Consider the following 17,947-nt stretch of genomic DNA (forward strand, 5'->3'; position numbering starts at 1 on the left):
TGTTCTGAATCGTCCCAAAAAAACCAATCGATTCTCAACTAGCATAAATTTCACAGTAACACGTTTCAGCCTGCAGAAGGTTTATTCAGATGTCGCAGAGAAAACGTCATACAGACACTGGTTAAATGATGTCAATCATTCCTTCTTGTTTTTCTTCCCCTTTGCTTTCTTGGACTTGGATCCTTTTTCGGCTGCAGCTTCGTCTACTGCAACTTGAGTTGCAGAAGTTTCTTCTACCGGCTTAGTGTTCGGGGCAGTTTCAGCAAGAACTGGAGTCGTAGGCTTCACATCAGTGACAGCTGGGATGGCAATTGGCGGCGATTTTCCCTTGACAGGAGCTCCGGTTTTCGCTTTAGCGTCTGGTGTTACTTCCATTGCCTCGTTTTTACCTGAAACTTTGGTTACAGGTTCATTGGGGATAGTAGCGATTTGTGGAGCCGGGTCTTTTGCGGGAGATTTCGCAGTCTTGACCTCAACTAGAGATTCGGAGGTATCCATTGGCTCTATTTGAGAATTCTTCGCAGCTTCCGACCGGTACTTCTTGCCTTTCTTCGATTCTGGTTGAGTAGGTTTAGGGGCGTCAACGGGAAGGACTTGAATTGGTTTGACATCTTGAACTGGTGCTTGAACAGGCGTTTCCTCTTTCGGCTTTTCAACAGGTAAATTCGATTCGGGTACTAAGGACTGATGGAGCAAAAAAAAAAAAAAAAATTACGATCTGATTTTATATCCGTCGACACTCACTACAGAGGACAACTCACCATAACATCTGTTGATTAGCTCAATAAACCATGCCGTGTGCTCACTCGCAGGCTAGGCAGCTACCTTCTTGGTAGCACTCGCCTATCATGTTAAACAAGGGGGCATGCATTAAATTGCGTTCACATGCGAGATGACAAACACTACTAGTGACACAAAAACAATGAAAATCACAATCTATTGGACAAATACCTCTCGCTTCTTCTCGAGCAAAGCAGCCTTGCTCTTCTTCCTGGCTTCAGCAACCGCAGCAGCAGACTTCTTAATCACGGCGGAGTACGGGTTCAATTTCATCAACGCCCTCATGTTGGTAAGAGGATTGCGTTTAACAGATGCGCGACGCACCATCTTCCTGTAATTTTAGGAAAAATTTAACGGCGTGCTATTATTCGTACTTAAATACGACAAGTTCGTGTTCAATGAAAGCACCATCAATGTCATAAACCAACTCTAAATATCTTCATCAAAAACTAAAATAAATCCAAAACTTGCCTTGGTCGTCTGATGACCTTCTGGATTTCATCAGACTTCAGCAATCGCGACAAATCTGTGCCAGTCATGATCGGCTGAGGCAAGTTGTAATCGCTCTTCAGCTTGGACTTCTCACGCCATGTGCCGTAAAGGGCATTCAAACGTTGGAAGGCAGATTCGGTCCAGATACAGAAACGACCAACGTGGCCTCCAGGAGCAAGCTTCAAGAGGTTAAGTTTGTTGACAGACACCAACGAGACGCCGGGGATGTTACGGAAAGCCTTGGTCAAACCCTGGTCCTTGCCGTAGATAATCAAAGGACCCAACTTGCTAGTGCGGCGACGGTTGCGCATCTTTCCTTTGCCAGCACGGAAACGTCTGGTCTTGTAAACCTGAAATCGGAAGATTAAATACCGTTACACAATTTCCTGAGTTCTAAGCTAAAATCATAGATATAAAGAAGCAACTCTTAAACTACACATATTAATCACACGAACTCGCCTTCTGAACATCGGTCCATGCGCGAAGACGGCGCAACAACACAACAGCTTGTTTGGTTTTGTTGTACTCTTGAACCTTATCCGAGACAACCAGGGGCATCTCCGGGACATCATTAATCAAATGCCCTGAAATAACAACAAATACATTATTGAATAATTCCGCCGCCATGATTTTGGTAAATAAAAAACGTTAATGATTCCAGCTGATATTACCTTTGGACATAACCAAAGATGGGATTCCCGAAGCAGCGATAGCCGAGCACAAGGCGTAACGTTTCTGGTTTACATTGATCTTGCGATGCCAACGGCGCCAGATCTTAGTGGGGGCAAACATACGTCCACCACGACACATGTTACCATAGGCACCCTGGCCGGAACGGTGAGTACCACCACCTCGAACACGGGGAATACGTGCCACAGCACGACCAGTACCCCATGATTCAGCACTTGTCTGATGACCTATAATACAAATCTTTATGGTTATAATTTACCAGGCTTAATGTCTGTTTTCCCAACCCCTTGTTTTGATATACAAAAATAAGACCTAACAGTGTCACTTTAATATTGCATACAGCAAACAAACATGGTATACAATAGTTTACAGCATTGTGACACATGCCTTTCACAATAATATTATATACCTGCTTTCTCGCTGACACAATACGGGTGGCGACGGTTCATCGACATTTGTTGTTGAACAAAGCTGACAATATCGGGTCTGATTGGAGCCCTGAAGATTGCGGGGAGCTGAATGCTCGTACCCGAGGCCTCAGCCTTCTCATTATAAACCGTGATCAACGGCCTAGCGACCACCTTACTCTGCAAAAAACGAAAAACAAGAAAAAAAAGTTAGCCATGTTGCTGATTTACTCCCAATGAAACCTTATTTTTAAAAAAAAGTGAAGAAGTTCAAAAAATACATCATTAATGAAGTTGCTTAAACAATGGCAAACGTAGCATTGAGAATAAAATAAGATAGACTTGACACGAGGATAGCCAACCACGCTGTGGGTACCAATATCTTACACGTTTCGATGACTTTATCGAAACCGAAGGAGTAACAAATTATCCATCAAATTTCTTTGTTTTTTTTTTCTCTCTCTCACAATCTTCACAGTTGACACAGATTTCCAGTTGTTAAAAAAATATACAAAATAAGCAATCCCAATTAAATAAAAATGCTATGCTTACCATCTTGGTGATAGTCCGGTACCGGATTGATAGAGCAAGAAAATGAACGAAACAAGATGGAAGCTAGCCCGGAAAATGACTCAGATTGCCAAGTTGCTTGTAAAATACCCGTTTTACGATATTTTTTCTAATTGAATAAATACTATGTTTTACCTTAATTATTAACAGCAGAAATTCAAACAAATATTTTTTAATTAAAAGCCCAACGCTTTTGCATTAATAACTTATAATTTTAAGTTCTTGAAGATATTTGTATAAAAAATTCAACAGTGTACAGCGTTGCGTCGAGTAAAATAAAAAAAAACCATCATTTATTTTTTAAAGTAAAAAATACTGCTATTAAATAGCCCTATTGTTACAAAAATGTTATTTTACAAATATTTGATTTATATATTCTAATTTGCTCATTTTTATTGTGCATGATGGCTGCCATGCATTTTGGCAATGTAGCAGACAACGAGCTCACAAAACACGAAAATGCCGATTCCATCAACAAACAACTCAACGACAAATGAAAGAATTTTAGTCGATGATTTACCCTATGTAGACCAAGAATATGGAGATCCGGTTCTTCGAGAAGCGGTAATAGATGTCACAATGTTATTCTTTTATCTGAATTTGCTTGCTTAAAAATGTAGATCGGTAGTAACTATTGGCTGAGAAAGTCAAATGTGTCAAGTTTTGTTAATATCCTATTTTCGTTTTAGGCCCTGGCGTTGGTTGATGAAGAGACTCGGAGGTACAGACCAACAAAGAATTACCTAGAACATCTGCCTCCTCTTGAACTTTCATCTTTTGAAGTAGGAATGCTTCTATGAGACCACTGACATTAATTTATAATAATGTTGAAACTTTTTGGCAGACACCTCTTATGAAAACCGAATTTGAGCGCCTATCTCAAAAGAAACCTATGGATGTTTTAAGTATGAAACGCTATGAACTTCCTCCACCTTCTGCTGGTCGCCTCAATGATCTGCAAGCATGGATAGAATGTGTGGATAATTCTATGGCTCAGCTTGAGCATCAGACAACTAGGTTTGTTTTCAATAATTGTTTGACAAAAATTCGTTTTTTATGTACGTTGTAACAATTAAAAATGATGAACCAAAGGATTTTGAACCTGGAATTGATGTCAGAATATGGCTGTGAATCATGGAGAATCTACAACACTGTACTATCCCAGATGATCTCCCAATCACAAAAGCAACTTCAAGAGTTAAAGTATTGAGTAACAAGACTGACTGATAATTTGCAAAATACATTGTCATATATTTTCTTTACAGGAAACAGATTCAAGATGTCAATTGGGCTAGAAAGAAGGATCAGACAGAGGCTGGAGAAAAAATGAAACACTTGGAAGCCACTTGGTTTGGTTTGATCACTAAAAACTACGAAATAGAACTCGCGTGTGCTGAAATTGAGAGACAGTTGGCTTCACTGAACGAATAAAATCCATTGTAAACGTACTCATCGAATTCGATTAATACACTGCAACAACAAAATGTTTCATTCGAGATTTAAGTGATGACAGCCAAAAATGCATTGGTTGTAGGAGAACGATTTAATTAGTTTTAAGTCATAGAGGCAATCGTCAATTTGCTTTTTAAATCAATCATAAGTAGCATGCTCAATTTTATGTATCACACAATTCAAAATGAGGGAAAGCACATGAGTACAGCGAAGCGTAGATGAATCAAGAGAGCCGAAGAAGAGGCGGTATGATCATAGAGACGTCTCACTTGGAGCAGAGCTCAGTGGTAATGGACGAACGGAAGACTCATCTTCCAGTGCCAAAACTCGTTGCTTGAGGACACGAACCTAATCAAAGATTTTAATTTAACCTCCAAAATATTGCTAGTTCTACATACCATTTCCAATTACCTGCATTGCATGTCTTTCGGACATGTTCACCATCTGCTGCTCTAATCTTTTTAACCGAGACTGGTATTTTTTCTTAGTCCTCTCAAGAAGTTGAACCAGCGTTCTGAAAATTTATTTACACATGCGTTAGTTATTGCACAATCTTAGAATTAATGGATACGGAAATGCAACGAGATGTCTTACGCATTGGCTTTCTTTACGTCGCTCACTAGCTCCGCCGATTGTTGGCTACGGAGGTCGGCACTTGTTGTGACGCGTTCAAGTGCTCCTGTCAATTCTTGGATTTTCAATTGGAGTCTCTTTTCTCGAACTGTTACGTCATCTCCATCGGCTGCATCAGTTGGCGGCACAGGCTTTTCGCCTGACGCTTCTGGACTTATTCCCTATCGGCGTTAAGTCGTTTCTAGGGCATTAGGCACCAACGAATATTTAAATTACAATTTTAAAACTTACGGCTGAGTGCAGAATTCGCAGTTGCGCAGTAGCTGCTTGTTGTTGGGCTTCATGTGCAGCTCGTTCTTTTTCAAGAATATAAACCTGAGTTCGGAGTCGTGAACGCTCTTCTCTCATGGCCATCAGCTCCTAAAAGGATCGGCATGAAATCAATAATTCGCATTCACTTTAATGCGGATTTTACTGCACCTGCATGATAACAGCCATCTCAAGATCTATTTTCCGAGCCTCTCCTAAAGGTAAAACGTCTTTCGGCAAAGGATCAACCAAAACTGATTCTAACGGTAGCGAAACTTGTTGAACTGTGTTTTCCAAGCTGGCTCTATCACCTAATAACGTAATTGGTAGGTAATTATTATGATAGTTATTAGGAAAAACAGACAATGATCAAAATTTTACCTTTCAATCGGCCAATTATATCTCGCACCTTTCTTTCTGTAGGCTCTAGGGTACATGCAGGGTTGGATCCCGATCCCGAACCACTTTCTGCTCCACTAGAAGTGGAGCTAGTCGTACTAGAAGATTGACAAGAAACAGTCAAATAACAATTTTGAAAAATCACGGAGATTGATTTAATTACTTAGTATGCCTCCCAGTGTCTTCCCAATTGTCGCGATCACGATCGTATTTGGAAAGAAGGGATCGGGCAAGGTTTTCAGCCGAACGCCTGCGCTCGGTAGCACGTTTCCAAAGAACGCTGAGATCTTTGCTGTTGCCACTGGTTTCCGTTTCCCAACCAGACCCACCACGACCCGTCAGCCCGAGACCAGCCACTTGGCAATTAGCCAAGAGTAAAGACATTTCACTCTCCACCAAAGCAGCGAGAACTTCAAAGGCTTCTGAAACCCGATCGGCCCGCTCCAGGGCCAGGCGTAAAGCCATGCAATTCGACTCGTATTTTCCTGCATGAATAAACAACAACATGATATCAATTTCAACAATTTTATCGCGTACAAATACCAAGAAGGACGGCGAGACGTTCGCCGAGAGCTCGAGATTCAGCAAGCGTTAGGGAAAGAACGTCGTTTTGGGCTCGCAAATGCTCGGATCGGCTTGCCAATCGTTCAACTTCCAATTCCAATTCATTGACACGTACAGCCTCGGCTCCCGAGGAATGATGTGCTTCGCCTTGTACTGAATCCTGGTGGACCGCACAGACCAACTGCTCAGCCACACGAGCATCGCGTATCTACAAAAGTTTCAAAAGAATTATGACGACGGTTTTATGTGTAAATATTTATGCAGAATGGAGAAGGTTAGAACATGAAGCCACGAACCAAAATAACGAAATCATTGTTTGAAAAGAACCTATTTCAGGTCAGACCGATGAGTGTCTGCCTTTTATGGAAAATTTTAGACATCCAAATGTGATAAGTAAACATGCCCAACGGAAAGCTATGATGAGCGACCGTTCAGAGCTGGGTGAAAACTTGGGTGGCTTCAATAACTGGAGATGGTTTCTGCCAAACAGTACCAAGAGTGTCCGTGACTAAGGCACTTGAAGGAGATTAACATATTAACGTCAAGGTCTTCGAACTACGAATGATTTTCTTCCGACGGCAGTCCACGATCATATCAAATAAGAATTACAAAAGAACCTCGTCTTACCCCGAAACTGGCAATTTGAGAACCGGTCAAGAGTTTTTCTCGACCATCTAATCGACGAATGCGCACCCGTTCGGCAACCTTGCAGACAGGGCCTTCTTCGACGACTACTGGGCTAGATACACGGCTTGACGTAAATCGCTGGTGTACTGGGCTGCCTTGGAGGCTGGAAAGCGCTCCCATGCTGGCGGCCGCCGACAGAGGTAGAGGCCGGGGCTGTTGGCTCATTTCCAACTGTCGCTTTAGCTCATCGCGCTCATTGCGTAGGGCGTCCACAGCTTCATGAGCCTGGTTCAAATCTTGGCCGAGTCGTAGAATTTCCACTTTCAGTTCTTTGTTTTCCAAGCTGAACGAGGTCAAAGGATCAACAATCGTAGCGGAAGTTTCTTTGGCACTGGCGGAAAGAAACTGGTCGAGATTTTCTCCAGCCTGAACGGCTTTGGCGTCTAGATCATCTTCGCCGGCCTGGTTCGCTTCACCTGCTGGCACTGCGCCATCCTCATCTACATGAAAGAAATACAACTCATTATTATAATTCTAAATAAATGCAAGAAAATATAGTCAAGATTAACGATATTATCGTGGCAAACCCTTAAAAAAAACGACTATAGTACTTTTTTCCTTATGTCGTTTATACGGAATCGAGGTCGACATGTATAATGAAGCGTTAATGATCGACGTTTAACCTGCTATCTTGGCGTTGACGCCACTTCCAGAACAAGCAATCTTATAGCTTTGTCAAATCAGACATTCTTGACATGGCTCTTTGGGCTTAATTACAACGTAGATTGCGGCCCTCACAAGTTTGAAGGGTGGAATCTTTTGGTTACCCGTACCAAGTCTCTACTACCCTTCCATCGCCGTCGATAGTTTTACGGTGTAGACAAAATCCCTTTCATGTTTCGATCAATAAGTCATTTTCGTGGCTACGTTTCATTCTCTGATGATCCTTACCGGAAGAGCTGGCACCGAAAGAGAGATCGCTACTGCAGCTGCTGGAAACGGCTTCGGGCTCGTCTTCGGTCGCATCTTGGCCATCCAGCAAGCTATAGCCGACCTCTTCGGCTCGCTTGTTCTGAGTGGATGCCTCTGGCTTTATATTAGACTTGGCGGAGCCTTTTATTTCGAGATGGGGGTGCTTCCCTTTATTTCTCTCCTCGCCTTCACTTTCGACGTCATCCTCATCATCTTCTTCCTCTTCGTCTTCTTCCGTTTCCTCTTCTTCTCCCTCTTCTTTGATGACGCTGTAATTTGCACACGGCAAAATGATAGATGACGTCAACAAAATACCATTTGTATTTTCTGATTACTTGTACTGTTGTCGGTTTAATTTCCGAGTCAGCTCAGCGATGACGCTATGCAATTCCGTCAGTCGTTCTTCATATTGGGTGGACTGGCGTTCCAACCGTTCCTCACTTTCCTGCACCAATCGCAATCGCTCCAGCTGACACAAATAAAACAAAAACAACATGATACGATCAGTTTTGCAAAATAGAAAGGGAAACTGGTGATGGTACCTGTGTTTTCGCAAGAGCTTGTTCGAGCGTGTCCCGATCTTGCGCAGCTCTCTGCAATCTCGCATGGAGTTCTCCTATTTCTCCACGAAGTGAGCCCAGCGCGGTCAGGTGTAGCTGAACAAAAAAAATGTAAGATTAAAGAATTATTTATCAAAAGACAAAATGTCAAGGACAAAATGGCGGGACATTTCGCTTAACTAATTCAGCCCGAGATCTCAATCTCATCAAAGAGGGTAAAACGTAAATGAACAGGGAAACTTAAGAGATTTTATTCTTCCTAATATGTGTGCGCGTGTTTTACTGTAGCTCAATAGCTCCCGTCGAAGCACATCAACCAGGATCCGTTTTATAAATAGAGAGGAGGGCGGAAACTGTTGAAGCGTTATATTCTGGTGTCATGGAAACACACAGTTCGAGCTATTACAAATGATTACCATACTTAAAAAAAAAAACTCTTTTCGATATTCTCCACGCAAGGATTAACACGGCTGACGGGCAAGTTAACCTGTCTCGCACGCAACGAACTTAGCCATTTTTTACGCAAACCGTACTTTTTGCTCTACGACGAACGGCTGCTAGAACAAACGCTAAAAGGCAAGCCAAGACTCCGTGTCGTTCCCACAGCGAAACAGCTCAGAAACATGCATTAAATCGGAAGCGCTTGCCAGCTGAGTCAACATGTCTTTTCTCGTATGCAAGAGATAGGAAATTTGTTTTCAATTCGGGTTGCCTTCCGGCATTAAAAAAGAGGGTTATCGGGGACTGCTGCGCTGAGAAAACACTGCCACAATCTATTCACGATATGGAACCTTGATTGATGGTTACGCAAAGGAAACATAACCTCAAATATAATTTCAGAAAGTATTGCAGCTGAGATCGAGAGTTACAACCTGTCAACACAAAAATGCATAGTGATTTGCAAAGAAAATTTCATCGTTCACCGCACTTTATCGTGAGCTCGAAAGTGTTTTCTTTTCACAAACTAAACAAAGCCTTGCACAGTCGACGACATGATACCATTTTAGAATAGTTTTCGGATAACCGTCTACTGAAGCTACTTTGTTATGCTATTAGGGGCTGCTGGGGGGTTCACAGCTCTTCTGCCAGAGAACCAAGAGACGATAAATGAGCCGATCCGGTTGACACCGTTGGAAAGACACGAGAGAGAGAGAGAGAGAGAAAAGTACCATCTGGAATATGGAGGCCTGTGTTGTCATGTCACTTCTCGCGTTTTCTCTAGTCTAATAACCGCCAGTTCCCTTTAAATGACTCCCTACAGAGTTTCTTTCAACCGCCAGGCCGTCGAAGCAAATAATGAGGCCAATCAGCGGATGCCTCTATGAGATGAACCAGCTGGCGCGGAATTGAGAGACCAGGAAAATGGCAGTCAGCTGTAAATCTAATAAAGTAGTAGTTAAATGAATTAACGATCGTGAAACCGCGTCTACTCTTCAGAGAAACGGCCGAATATTGGAAGAGCGTGTCCTACATAATATCTATCGTCGGTAGTAGTTCGGTTCCTTTATTCCCCTTAATGCGTTTTTCCCTTTCTCCGAAAAAAGAATCGCTGACGGTTTCTTTTTCAATTTTTCGCCTACTTTTATAATATTTTTACCCCCTTTTTTCCCCAGAATCTAATAAACAAGAAATAAAACCACAAAAATAAGAAAGGCAAAAAAAAAAAACCATTTCTGCGCCATCGATCGTTGTTGACGCTAGTTTCTAGCTTCCGTGCCTATCGATCCAGCCCTTTCAAAAGCACATATAACCCACACATCCGCCTACACAATACATGGCTCCTCCCGGCTGCCCAGGGTTGGAAACATTTTTGCACTCGTGCAAGTCGATAATCCGCACAGCGCCTATGATGGGATAGAAAACAACGAAACAACGACAAACAGTGCGGTACCTTTTCGTTTCCCCTTTGTAAATGGGCGTTACATGTCGCATCTAGGAAACAACACGAAAAAAAAAATAAAATGGGATTTTTTTTTAAAAGCACATGGATCTGGAGGATGACATTTTGGTCAAGCCATCGTTGCGCTTCAAATCGACTTCTCAGGGGGAGTGGCAAAAAATTTAATCTGGGCAGTGTCGTTTTCCTTCCCCCTCTAAAACAAGAAAAGCTTATAGAAATTGTAGGCGTAATTTTATCGCTGGTGCAAAAAATACGGCTAATATTTACTCCCGCCCGTTAACTCAACTGCCCATCACTCAATCAGGTGAAAACATAAATACGGGATCTATTTCGAGAATGGATGCATTTTCAAACCCATAATCCGAATTCCTGCGCCAATGGCAAACAGACAACAATGCCACAAATGTCTGAAAGTCTTTTTTCTTTTACAGATAGAGGATACCTAGAAATAGAACTTGACGACAAACGATGTAAGATAGTTATGTTTGTCTTTTTTGGGTTCCTTCGGCCTCCCCCACTTCACACGAAGAAAGGAGGTGGCGTGGCAAATGCATGGCGACTGGAATGACTGAATATTCTATATCAATATTTTTTGTTTAGATTGCCCGAACTTTACACAGCAAAACGGATCAATAAGGTCAGCACTGCAATGCGATAGTTGCATAGTTTTCTAATTTACATAAGACCAAATGCTATCCGCAAACGCCCGATTAAGGAGAACCCAACCGCCCTACCATCTGCTAGATGAGTTGGTCATGTTTATTTGTTTGTTTTACTGTGTCGAAAACAAGTGCTGGTCAACAAAGTAAACGATTTATGTAGCAAGTCGAGCAATGCGTGCAACTTTGTTTAAAAACCCGTTTTATCCAAGATAAAATGAAAACATATAACGATAACGCATTCTTTTGCGAATCGATCTAAGAATTCAAACTGTTCATGTCTACTCATGGTATGCGATCAAGAGCCAGATAAGCGAATGCCTCCTTTTCCCGGCCGGCACACGGGCGTAAAGGGTAAAAACAACAAAATCAATAAGACGAGTTTCGCAAAACCAAACGTGTCAACCCAATCCAATCAGATGCCAAATGGTACCCAACAACACTTCGGGCTTCCTCTTCTAGTAAATATTCAGGACCTTGTATTGTGTTAATCGGTCGGTGTTAACGACCTCCTTCTCTTCTCGCACGACACGCCTTTCTCAATTAGCGTGAGTGGTTTTAATCAATACTAGAAATGGCACTGGCATGCGTAATCCTACCATTAGATTTACGTTTTCTAATCGATTGTACACTTACGTTGCACGGTACCAAGTCGCTGACGTTTTTAAGCTTATGATTTTTCGACATTTCTCTCTAAAAATGTAACTAGTTATACGGCAATCGAGCAGCACATCATGTGAACGGCACAATTGCAGGATCCATTTTTTTGGCAAACTATTGACATTCGAAGCGTATCCAACACTCGAAAGTTAAAGAATATAGGGAGAAACTAAAACGACACACTTCCACGTATCAGTCGAAGGTGAAACAGAAAACATTTCCAATCATGTCACCCATCAAAACTTCGTACGACCGAAAGCTGGGAGAAACTTTTCGTGACAGACTAGACGTTTTGCTCACGACCGACTGAATAACCTGGGTACTACTCGGGAGACATCTCATTCAGTATGGAACTCCCCGTCCTATTTCACCCATTTCCTTACATGACATTTCAGTGGTGAAAACGGTACCAGCGACAGCTATCGGAGTTCCCGGCAAATAATGAATACCACTTACCTTGTTAGCTATTTCCAATATCTGGCTAGGATTGGATGTAAGCGAGATTCCAGCTGCTTCAATAAGCTTGTAAAGCGTATTTGGTTCTGGACTCAAATCACGGGCACCACTGTCGAATTCCCAACTTTCATGTCGAAGCGAAATCGCACCTAAGCTGTGTTCACTGCTAGTGGGCAAATGATCTGCACCATAGAGGCCTGCGAAACAAAACAAATGCATGTTTGAAACACAAGATGCAAACATGAGCTCATCTTCCACTATTACCACATAGATCATTTGCATTGATCCAACCACTGGAATGTGGAAGGCTTGTCTCTGTACCATGAACACGTAACGCTTCAATTTCTGTTCTATGGGATAGGCGACATTGCAGAAATTGTTCATAGGAAACTTTTCCATGGGTGTCAGCACCCATCTGTTGCATTAGGTCACTAACATTGATAGCTCCTTCCAATCCTAGCTCTTGCAGGGCACTAACTAAATCTTGGCTGGGTAATAGAAAAATTAAGTTAGACCTTTGTTTTACTATAATGGAATAATACTAAGTGTACCTGTCTATATAACCATCTCCATCTGCATCGCAAACAGCAAATAGTCTTCTTACTCTCTCTTCTTCGCTGATAGATTCAGCTTCACTATTTGTATCCCCACAGTTTGAGCCCATCTCAAAAAGATTCAGATTCCCAACTCGCTCGATTGCGTTACCTTGATCCATAATATGTCGAGTTCACGAATCTTAATCACTCGTGCTCTCACTTGAACAACGAGCCAGTAGTAAACAACGAATAGCACAACAATGAACTAGCATAATAAGCTGAAGGCATAAGGTTATTTTATAATTAATGCCAGAAGGCCTCTGCATTCCAGGTTACGTTCGACATTAGCACAATGAACGAGTGTTCCCATTAACGATACCACAATAGTACACACTTTCAATTATTGTCAAACAAGAATGATGCTTTTTTTTTCTTCTAGGTCGTTACATACAGGCCCTGTTCAGAAGACGTTGCCTTTATTATATTTTTTTACTATTGCTTATCAAAATCGAATACAGTTGTTATTTAAAATATTTGGACGCTGATTTTCTTTCTTGTATTAGCATAAAACTAAAATTTTTACTATAATACAAATTACGATAGTAACGCTAAATCTCCGTACGATAAAACGGAGATACAAAAATAATGCATACGTTGCAATACTGCAGCAGTAAAGAATAGCAGACGTTATTAAACCCATGAGCACGGAGGAAGTTGAAGTTGTTGCTTTAATTTCCTAGTTCCTACAAATTTAAAGTTTTGTAATACATTGATCGAATTTTCAGATGGGTCTACTTGGTATCGGTTGTCGTCTGTTTTCTGAGTTTTCCAGGTAAATTTTCTTGCATAAAATAGTCATCTGATGTTTCTTAACTGTCCTGCCATAAATTCTTATCATAGGTTCGCCTGTCAACCAGTTCTTGGAGCAGCACAAATTTTCAATCAAACGAGGTCAATTAGTTTGACCGCAGCTCTTTCAAATGTACGTTGTCATTTTCCTCGGCCGAATGAAATTAAACGCATCAAAAGGCATGGCTGGAAGACACGTCTTTCTACCCTAAATGGTCGCAGAATTTTGATGAGACGAATTCTCAAAAATAGACATGTGTTGAGTCATTAAAATTGTTTGAGTAGTACATGGCATGTAATGGAAATATAGCATTTATTCATAAAAACATAATAATGCAGCATACAAGCAATATTAAGAAAACAGGCAATGGTATACAAAACACTGCAGCATTTTCTACATGTTTTCTAATGACGTTCAATTTCACAGGTAACTGTTTTGTAGCATCTGCATTTAACATCTGTTCTTGGAAGTATTTGATTTCAGCTTTGCAGTTATAAATTCCTGCATCTGAGGGTTGTATGAAATGAATTTTGAGTTCTGCTGTGACGTCATCAGTGCTCACAACTTGGCTGCTGCTGACTCGTGCACCAGAGTTCCTATATTGAAAAAAAAAATAATATGTCTTCTTCTCGAAGCTACATTTTAGCCAGTGTCATGTGCGCGAACTAGGTAGGCAAAAGGTAAAACGCAGTATTTCTTACTTTGAATCGAGTTTAACGTTTCCACGCCACCAGGCCAATTCAATATTCTTTCCATATAGCCCATCCTCTTGCAGGATGACCGAACATATTAAAGCTAGACTGCTGCCCTCGACGTTAGTTCGCTCATGATTTCCACCAACAATCTTGAAAGCTAATTTTGGCATTCGTCCTGCACTTGCATTCGTCGAAACGGTAGGTAGTGCAGATACGATGGGAGAATCTTTCAAATCTTGTTCTTGAAAGAAGAACCAATAACCACATATGAATTTGGCATCCACAAACTTGTAACAATCTTTAGCTTTACCCAAAACTACAAGTACAACAGTGCGGCTTTGTTTTGGTTCCGTATTTACTTGGCATTGGTATAGGCCTTCATCAGAAGATCGTACAGGCGAAATCTGTAAGGTGCAGAACAAAATAATTTAGAAATTCAGAAAATCCTTGCACCCCTTAGCTTGAGTTATAGGGGAAGCCGCTGAATAGGGAAGAAAGCCTTGTAGAAGAGGCAAATACCATGTTTTAATGCAGCCTTCACAAAAGTGTTACCTCTGGCATAACTTTCATTACGACTGGAATTCAACATGCTACACTATTGCAAAAGAGCGTTGCGTAATGCTTTCATCAAAAGAATATCCCCATCCGAATGGAAAAATATATTTTTGGGGACCGCATTCTAAAGTTCAGAAAATACTATCTGAAGTTCTTATCGCATTTTCAAGAATAACCAAAAGTCAACAACAAGCGGTGAAAGCGATCACGAATTCATTACCTGCAATCCCCACAGGTCCGATGATGATGGATGGATGGATTCCACTCTTCTATCGCTGTTGAAACACGTCACAGCAATGAGACTGCAAGTACGCGATAATCTTGTTTACAATCAATTACCTTGTGTATACATGATGGCCGGAAGTTAGAATAGCTAAATCTTTCTGTCTTATCCACGAGACCTGATGAAAGATAAATACATTTAAATTTACAATTATTTAACGTGGTGAACTTCATTTCACAACACAGTTTATGACTAGGAATATTTGTTCAATTCGTTTCAAATTTTATGTATCTATTTTTGGTTACCAATGATTAAGGACTCAACTGTTTTATCCCCTAAATGTGGTGCAATGCAGGGCATCAAAGCTTTATCGCCTTCGCGAACCGTTACATTTAGTGCTGGCCCTAGGACAAGTTGTTGGCGCGTGTAGGAACTGGGCATTGGTGATGGAATGGATACAACAGCAACGGATGAAGCCTCTGGCAAAGACGTGAAAACAAAAATGTTACACTTTGAAATGAAAAATAAACGCAAGTCAACTGAGCTCTTATAAACATCGTCTCTGGATCAACATCCGCAGAAGCCCACATAACAGTGGCAACACGTTTTACCATTCACTTTTAATTGACCTGTTTCTGGCTGAGTAAACCATAAGAAAGCCTCGTCAATATCTCGAAATAGAAATGGCGATGATTCATGGTTGTCCGACGAAGAATCTCATTCTACAATACTTTTAAACGGGAGTGAGATCCGCTTTCCCCCCGAAGTAACGGTGAATTAATTTCTAACGACTCACTCCGCACCTTTTAAATGGGGATTGAGGCAGTCAATTTAACGTCGAGGCGCTCGCTGGACATTGAAACAATAAACTGGCTGGTCTTTTCTTCGCAGTCCTTTCACTTTAGTGTGTCGCCAACAACGTGGTAGAGGATATTTATTGTCGCGAGAGTCGTATCTTCCCACCCAACCGTCGAGCCCATCGTTTCCAAAAGTTCTTAGAAAGTCCCTTTGAAAGTCGAAAGGGATCCGCTTTGTTATTGCCATGAGACTGTTGCTTTGGCGTCGGGATTATCAACGAGTCGCGCTTCCAACACCTAAAAATAGAGACTAGCCACACTAGTTATACGTATCGCATCTCTTATCAAAAGGAAGTCGAACAATTGGACTGAAATACAAGTATAGATGCATAAAGAAAACTAAAATCTACTGAGTAGAAAACGAAAACAAAAAATGGGCAGAGGAATTCCACAAATATTTCTCACTTTCCAAACACAGATGGAAGTCTATATGGTGGTGTCAAAACGTAGTACAAATGAACCTACTCGTCCGTCGCCTTGACGGAGACGCGTGAACTCGAGCGAGACCATTACGGTATCAACGCCTGGCCGGGGCGAGTGCGAGACACAGTATTAGAGGGAGGAAAACAAGCTGAAAATAAAACCGCTCGCTGTTATACCCACAGAGAAAGCAGGTTTCTTGGGTGCCCATCAACGGGCACCATAGACAGAGAATCTCATGACTCTTAGGCACCCAATTACTGGTACAAATTTTTTTCCAATACGTTGGGCTCCGTCAGTCGACCACCGTGACGTACAGTTTGTTTTTCTTAAGTTTAAACAACGTTTGTTAACCAAACGGGAAGCTTTTGACATACATCTTGTTTATGATGATGTAAAGCGATGTTGGTATAACAACAAAACTTGTTTATTTTTAACCGTTTTGTTCTCCCGGTTCCTAAGATTGCATCTAAACAAAAAGTCGTACTCTATTCAAGGTTTCATTTCCTGTCGTTTGATAATATGCCGGGCTATTATTCAAACAAAATCAGTGAGCTGCCATAAAAAATGCCACATGGGCCCATCAACTACGTCCCTTTCAACGTTGGATTTAATGGCCGAGTTTTCTTTATTATTTTCTCTCGTTTGTTTTGAAACAAATAAGGCAATTTTCTTAAGCTTCACTGCTGACATCGAAATTAAAAATTAGTTAGACACGTCAGCCGTGTGCGTTCGACAACAACGGCAACAGAAAAGATTAAGAAAAGAAATCTGTTAGTCACTCAACACCCTGAAGGTCGGTAGGGAAATGTTTGGATTCCGATTCTCAGCTTGACAATGATGTCTAACTTGGCAGTCACGCTTAAAAGCGTGCGAGGCAAACGTAACGACATTGAATTATTATCAACATTTTACGATGGTAAGCTTCTTTTTTAAAAAACGCAAATTTAGAATCAGACTCTGAGAGTTATCGTAGGATAAAGTTCGGGTCGCTTGGTTTACTTGAAGACGCAATATGTTTTTCTACCAAAATTTTTTGCCGCCCTGTTCGATACACTAGCACAAAATCACGAATCACTACGTCGTAGAACCCCTTTGACTGATTTCATTAAAAACGGTAAAGAATAGCAAAAAATTTTTCTATCAAATTGGTTTCGCACGCAAAATCGAAAGCAATTTGATGAAACGCATAAAACAAATGACATTTGAACGCAACCTGCAATTTCGAAGAAACAAAAGGTTCGCTTACCGTCATTGAAATGCAAAACTTGCGTCGAACAGCCGATCAACCCGGTCCACAGCCAAACCAGGACAAGGAGGTGCACGATCGACGTCATTAGCGGAACTTGTAGTACATGGTGATGTCGATTTTCACTGCAAGTTGCACCTATTGCTCTTTAATTTTAAAAAAAAGTTACTGTATAGTCACAACATTCAATGACAGCACGCAATACAGTCCACGATGAAATTTTTTTCGTTTGCGTTTGATTAGCGGTGTGTGCGTCACTCTTCAATCACCAAAATACGGCGCCAACTATACAGAGAAGGAACCGTATTAGTTAACTGAGTAAGTAAGAGCGAGAAGACCACGAGTATGGAGACTTGCAGCACAAATGGAAAAAAATATTTTGAAACCAACCCAAAGGATGCATGCCGTATAATTGGCAGTAGGAGGTGCTAGAAAATGGGCGGCGCGTAATCTAAGCCAACAATCCTGCCAAAAAATGCTGTCTTACATTTT

The 17,947-nt window shown here is 41.3% G+C and overlaps 3 protein-coding genes across 4 annotated transcripts; 1 reads left to right on the forward strand and 2 right to left on the reverse strand.

Annotated features, from left to right (window-relative positions):
• Positions 1 to 63: 63 nt before the first annotated feature.
• Positions 64 to 12,931, reverse strand: LOC130698936 (uncharacterized). The gene is made up of 22 exons (XM_057521459.2): positions 12,622 to 12,931; positions 12,335 to 12,558; positions 12,071 to 12,267; positions 8,378 to 8,491; positions 8,171 to 8,304; positions 7,815 to 8,104; positions 6,864 to 7,363; positions 6,216 to 6,444; positions 5,836 to 6,157; positions 5,655 to 5,770; positions 5,445 to 5,584; positions 5,256 to 5,384; positions 4,986 to 5,185; positions 4,803 to 4,905; positions 4,661 to 4,739; positions 3,460 to 3,491; positions 2,372 to 2,549; positions 1,944 to 2,189; positions 1,732 to 1,856; positions 1,248 to 1,622; positions 952 to 1,107; positions 64 to 684 (listed from the first exon to the last, which is right to left on the reverse strand). The coding sequence occupies exons 1-22, from the start codon at positions 12,783 to 12,785 to the stop codon at positions 136 to 138; spliced, it is 4,602 nt and encodes a 1,533-aa protein (XP_057377442.2). The 5' UTR covers positions 12,786 to 12,931; the 3' UTR covers positions 64 to 135.
• Positions 3,364 to 4,423, forward strand: LOC130697322 (pre-mRNA-splicing factor SPF27-like). The gene is made up of 5 exons (XM_057520257.2): positions 3,364 to 3,503; positions 3,629 to 3,721; positions 3,784 to 3,956; positions 4,032 to 4,142; positions 4,205 to 4,423. The coding sequence occupies exons 1-5, from the start codon at positions 3,399 to 3,401 to the stop codon at positions 4,368 to 4,370; spliced, it is 648 nt and encodes a 215-aa protein (XP_057376240.1). The 5' UTR covers positions 3,364 to 3,398; the 3' UTR covers positions 4,371 to 4,423.
• Positions 12,932 to 13,751: 820 nt separating the features above from the next.
• LOC130696572 (hemicentin-2-like) lies at positions 13,752 to 17,896 on the reverse strand. Of its 2 annotated transcripts, none has more exons than XM_057519695.2 (7): positions 17,456 to 17,896; positions 15,254 to 15,408; positions 15,046 to 15,107; positions 14,927 to 14,981; positions 14,462 to 14,555; positions 14,158 to 14,392; positions 13,752 to 14,052 (listed from the first exon to the last, which is right to left on the reverse strand). In XM_057519695.2, the coding sequence occupies exons 1-7, from the start codon at positions 17,541 to 17,543 to the stop codon at positions 13,773 to 13,775; spliced, it is 969 nt and encodes a 322-aa protein (XP_057375678.1). In that variant the 5' UTR covers positions 17,544 to 17,896; the 3' UTR covers positions 13,752 to 13,772. The 2 variants fall into 2 exon arrangements, with proteins under 2 accessions (XP_057375678.1, XP_057375756.1); XM_057519773.2 differs by lacking the exon at positions 17,456 to 17,896 and adding an exon at positions 16,192 to 17,151.
• Positions 17,897 to 17,947: the final 51 nt, after the last annotated feature.

This window comes from Daphnia carinata, chromosome 7 (genome assembly GCF_022539665.2).
Source record: "Daphnia carinata strain CSIRO-1 chromosome 7, CSIRO_AGI_Dcar_HiC_V3, whole genome shotgun sequence".
NCBI lineage: Eukaryota > Metazoa > Arthropoda > Branchiopoda > Diplostraca > Daphniidae > Daphnia > Daphnia carinata.

Coding starts and splice junctions, on each gene's coding strand:
- LOC130697322 (XM_057520257.2), top strand. CDS start 3,399: ATGCCGATTCCATCAACAAACAACTCAACGACAAATGAAAGAATTTTA. Junction 3,504..3,628: donor ATCCGGTTCTTCGAGAAGCG/GTAATAGATGTC, acceptor TTTTCGTTTTAG/GCCCTGGCGTTGGTTGATGA. Junction 3,722..3,783: donor TTGAACTTTCATCTTTTGAA/GTAGGAATGCTT, acceptor ACTTTTTGGCAG/ACACCTCTTATGAAAACCGA.
- LOC130696572 (XM_057519695.2), bottom strand. CDS start 17,543: ATGACGTCGATCGTGCACCTCCTTGTCCTGGTTTGGCTGTGGACCGGG. Junction 15,409..17,455: donor AGTTTTGCATTTCAATGACG/GTAAGCGAACCT, acceptor CGTCTTTGCCAG/AGGCTTCATCCGTTGCTGTT. Junction 14,053..14,157: donor AACGTTAAACTCGATTCAAA/GTAAGAAATACT, acceptor TTTTCAATATAG/GAACTCTGGTGCACGAGTCA.
- LOC130698936 (XM_057521459.2), bottom strand. CDS start 12,785: ATGGATCAAGGTAACGCAATCGAGCGAGTTGGGAATCTGAATCTTTTT. Junction 7,364..7,814: donor TTTCGGTGCCAGCTCTTCCG/GTAAGGATCATC, acceptor TCTTTCATGTAG/ATGAGGATGGCGCAGTGCCA. Junction 1,108..1,247: donor TCATCAGACGACCAAGGCAA/GTTTTGGATTTA, acceptor AATTACAGGAAG/ATGGTGCGTCGCGCATCTGT.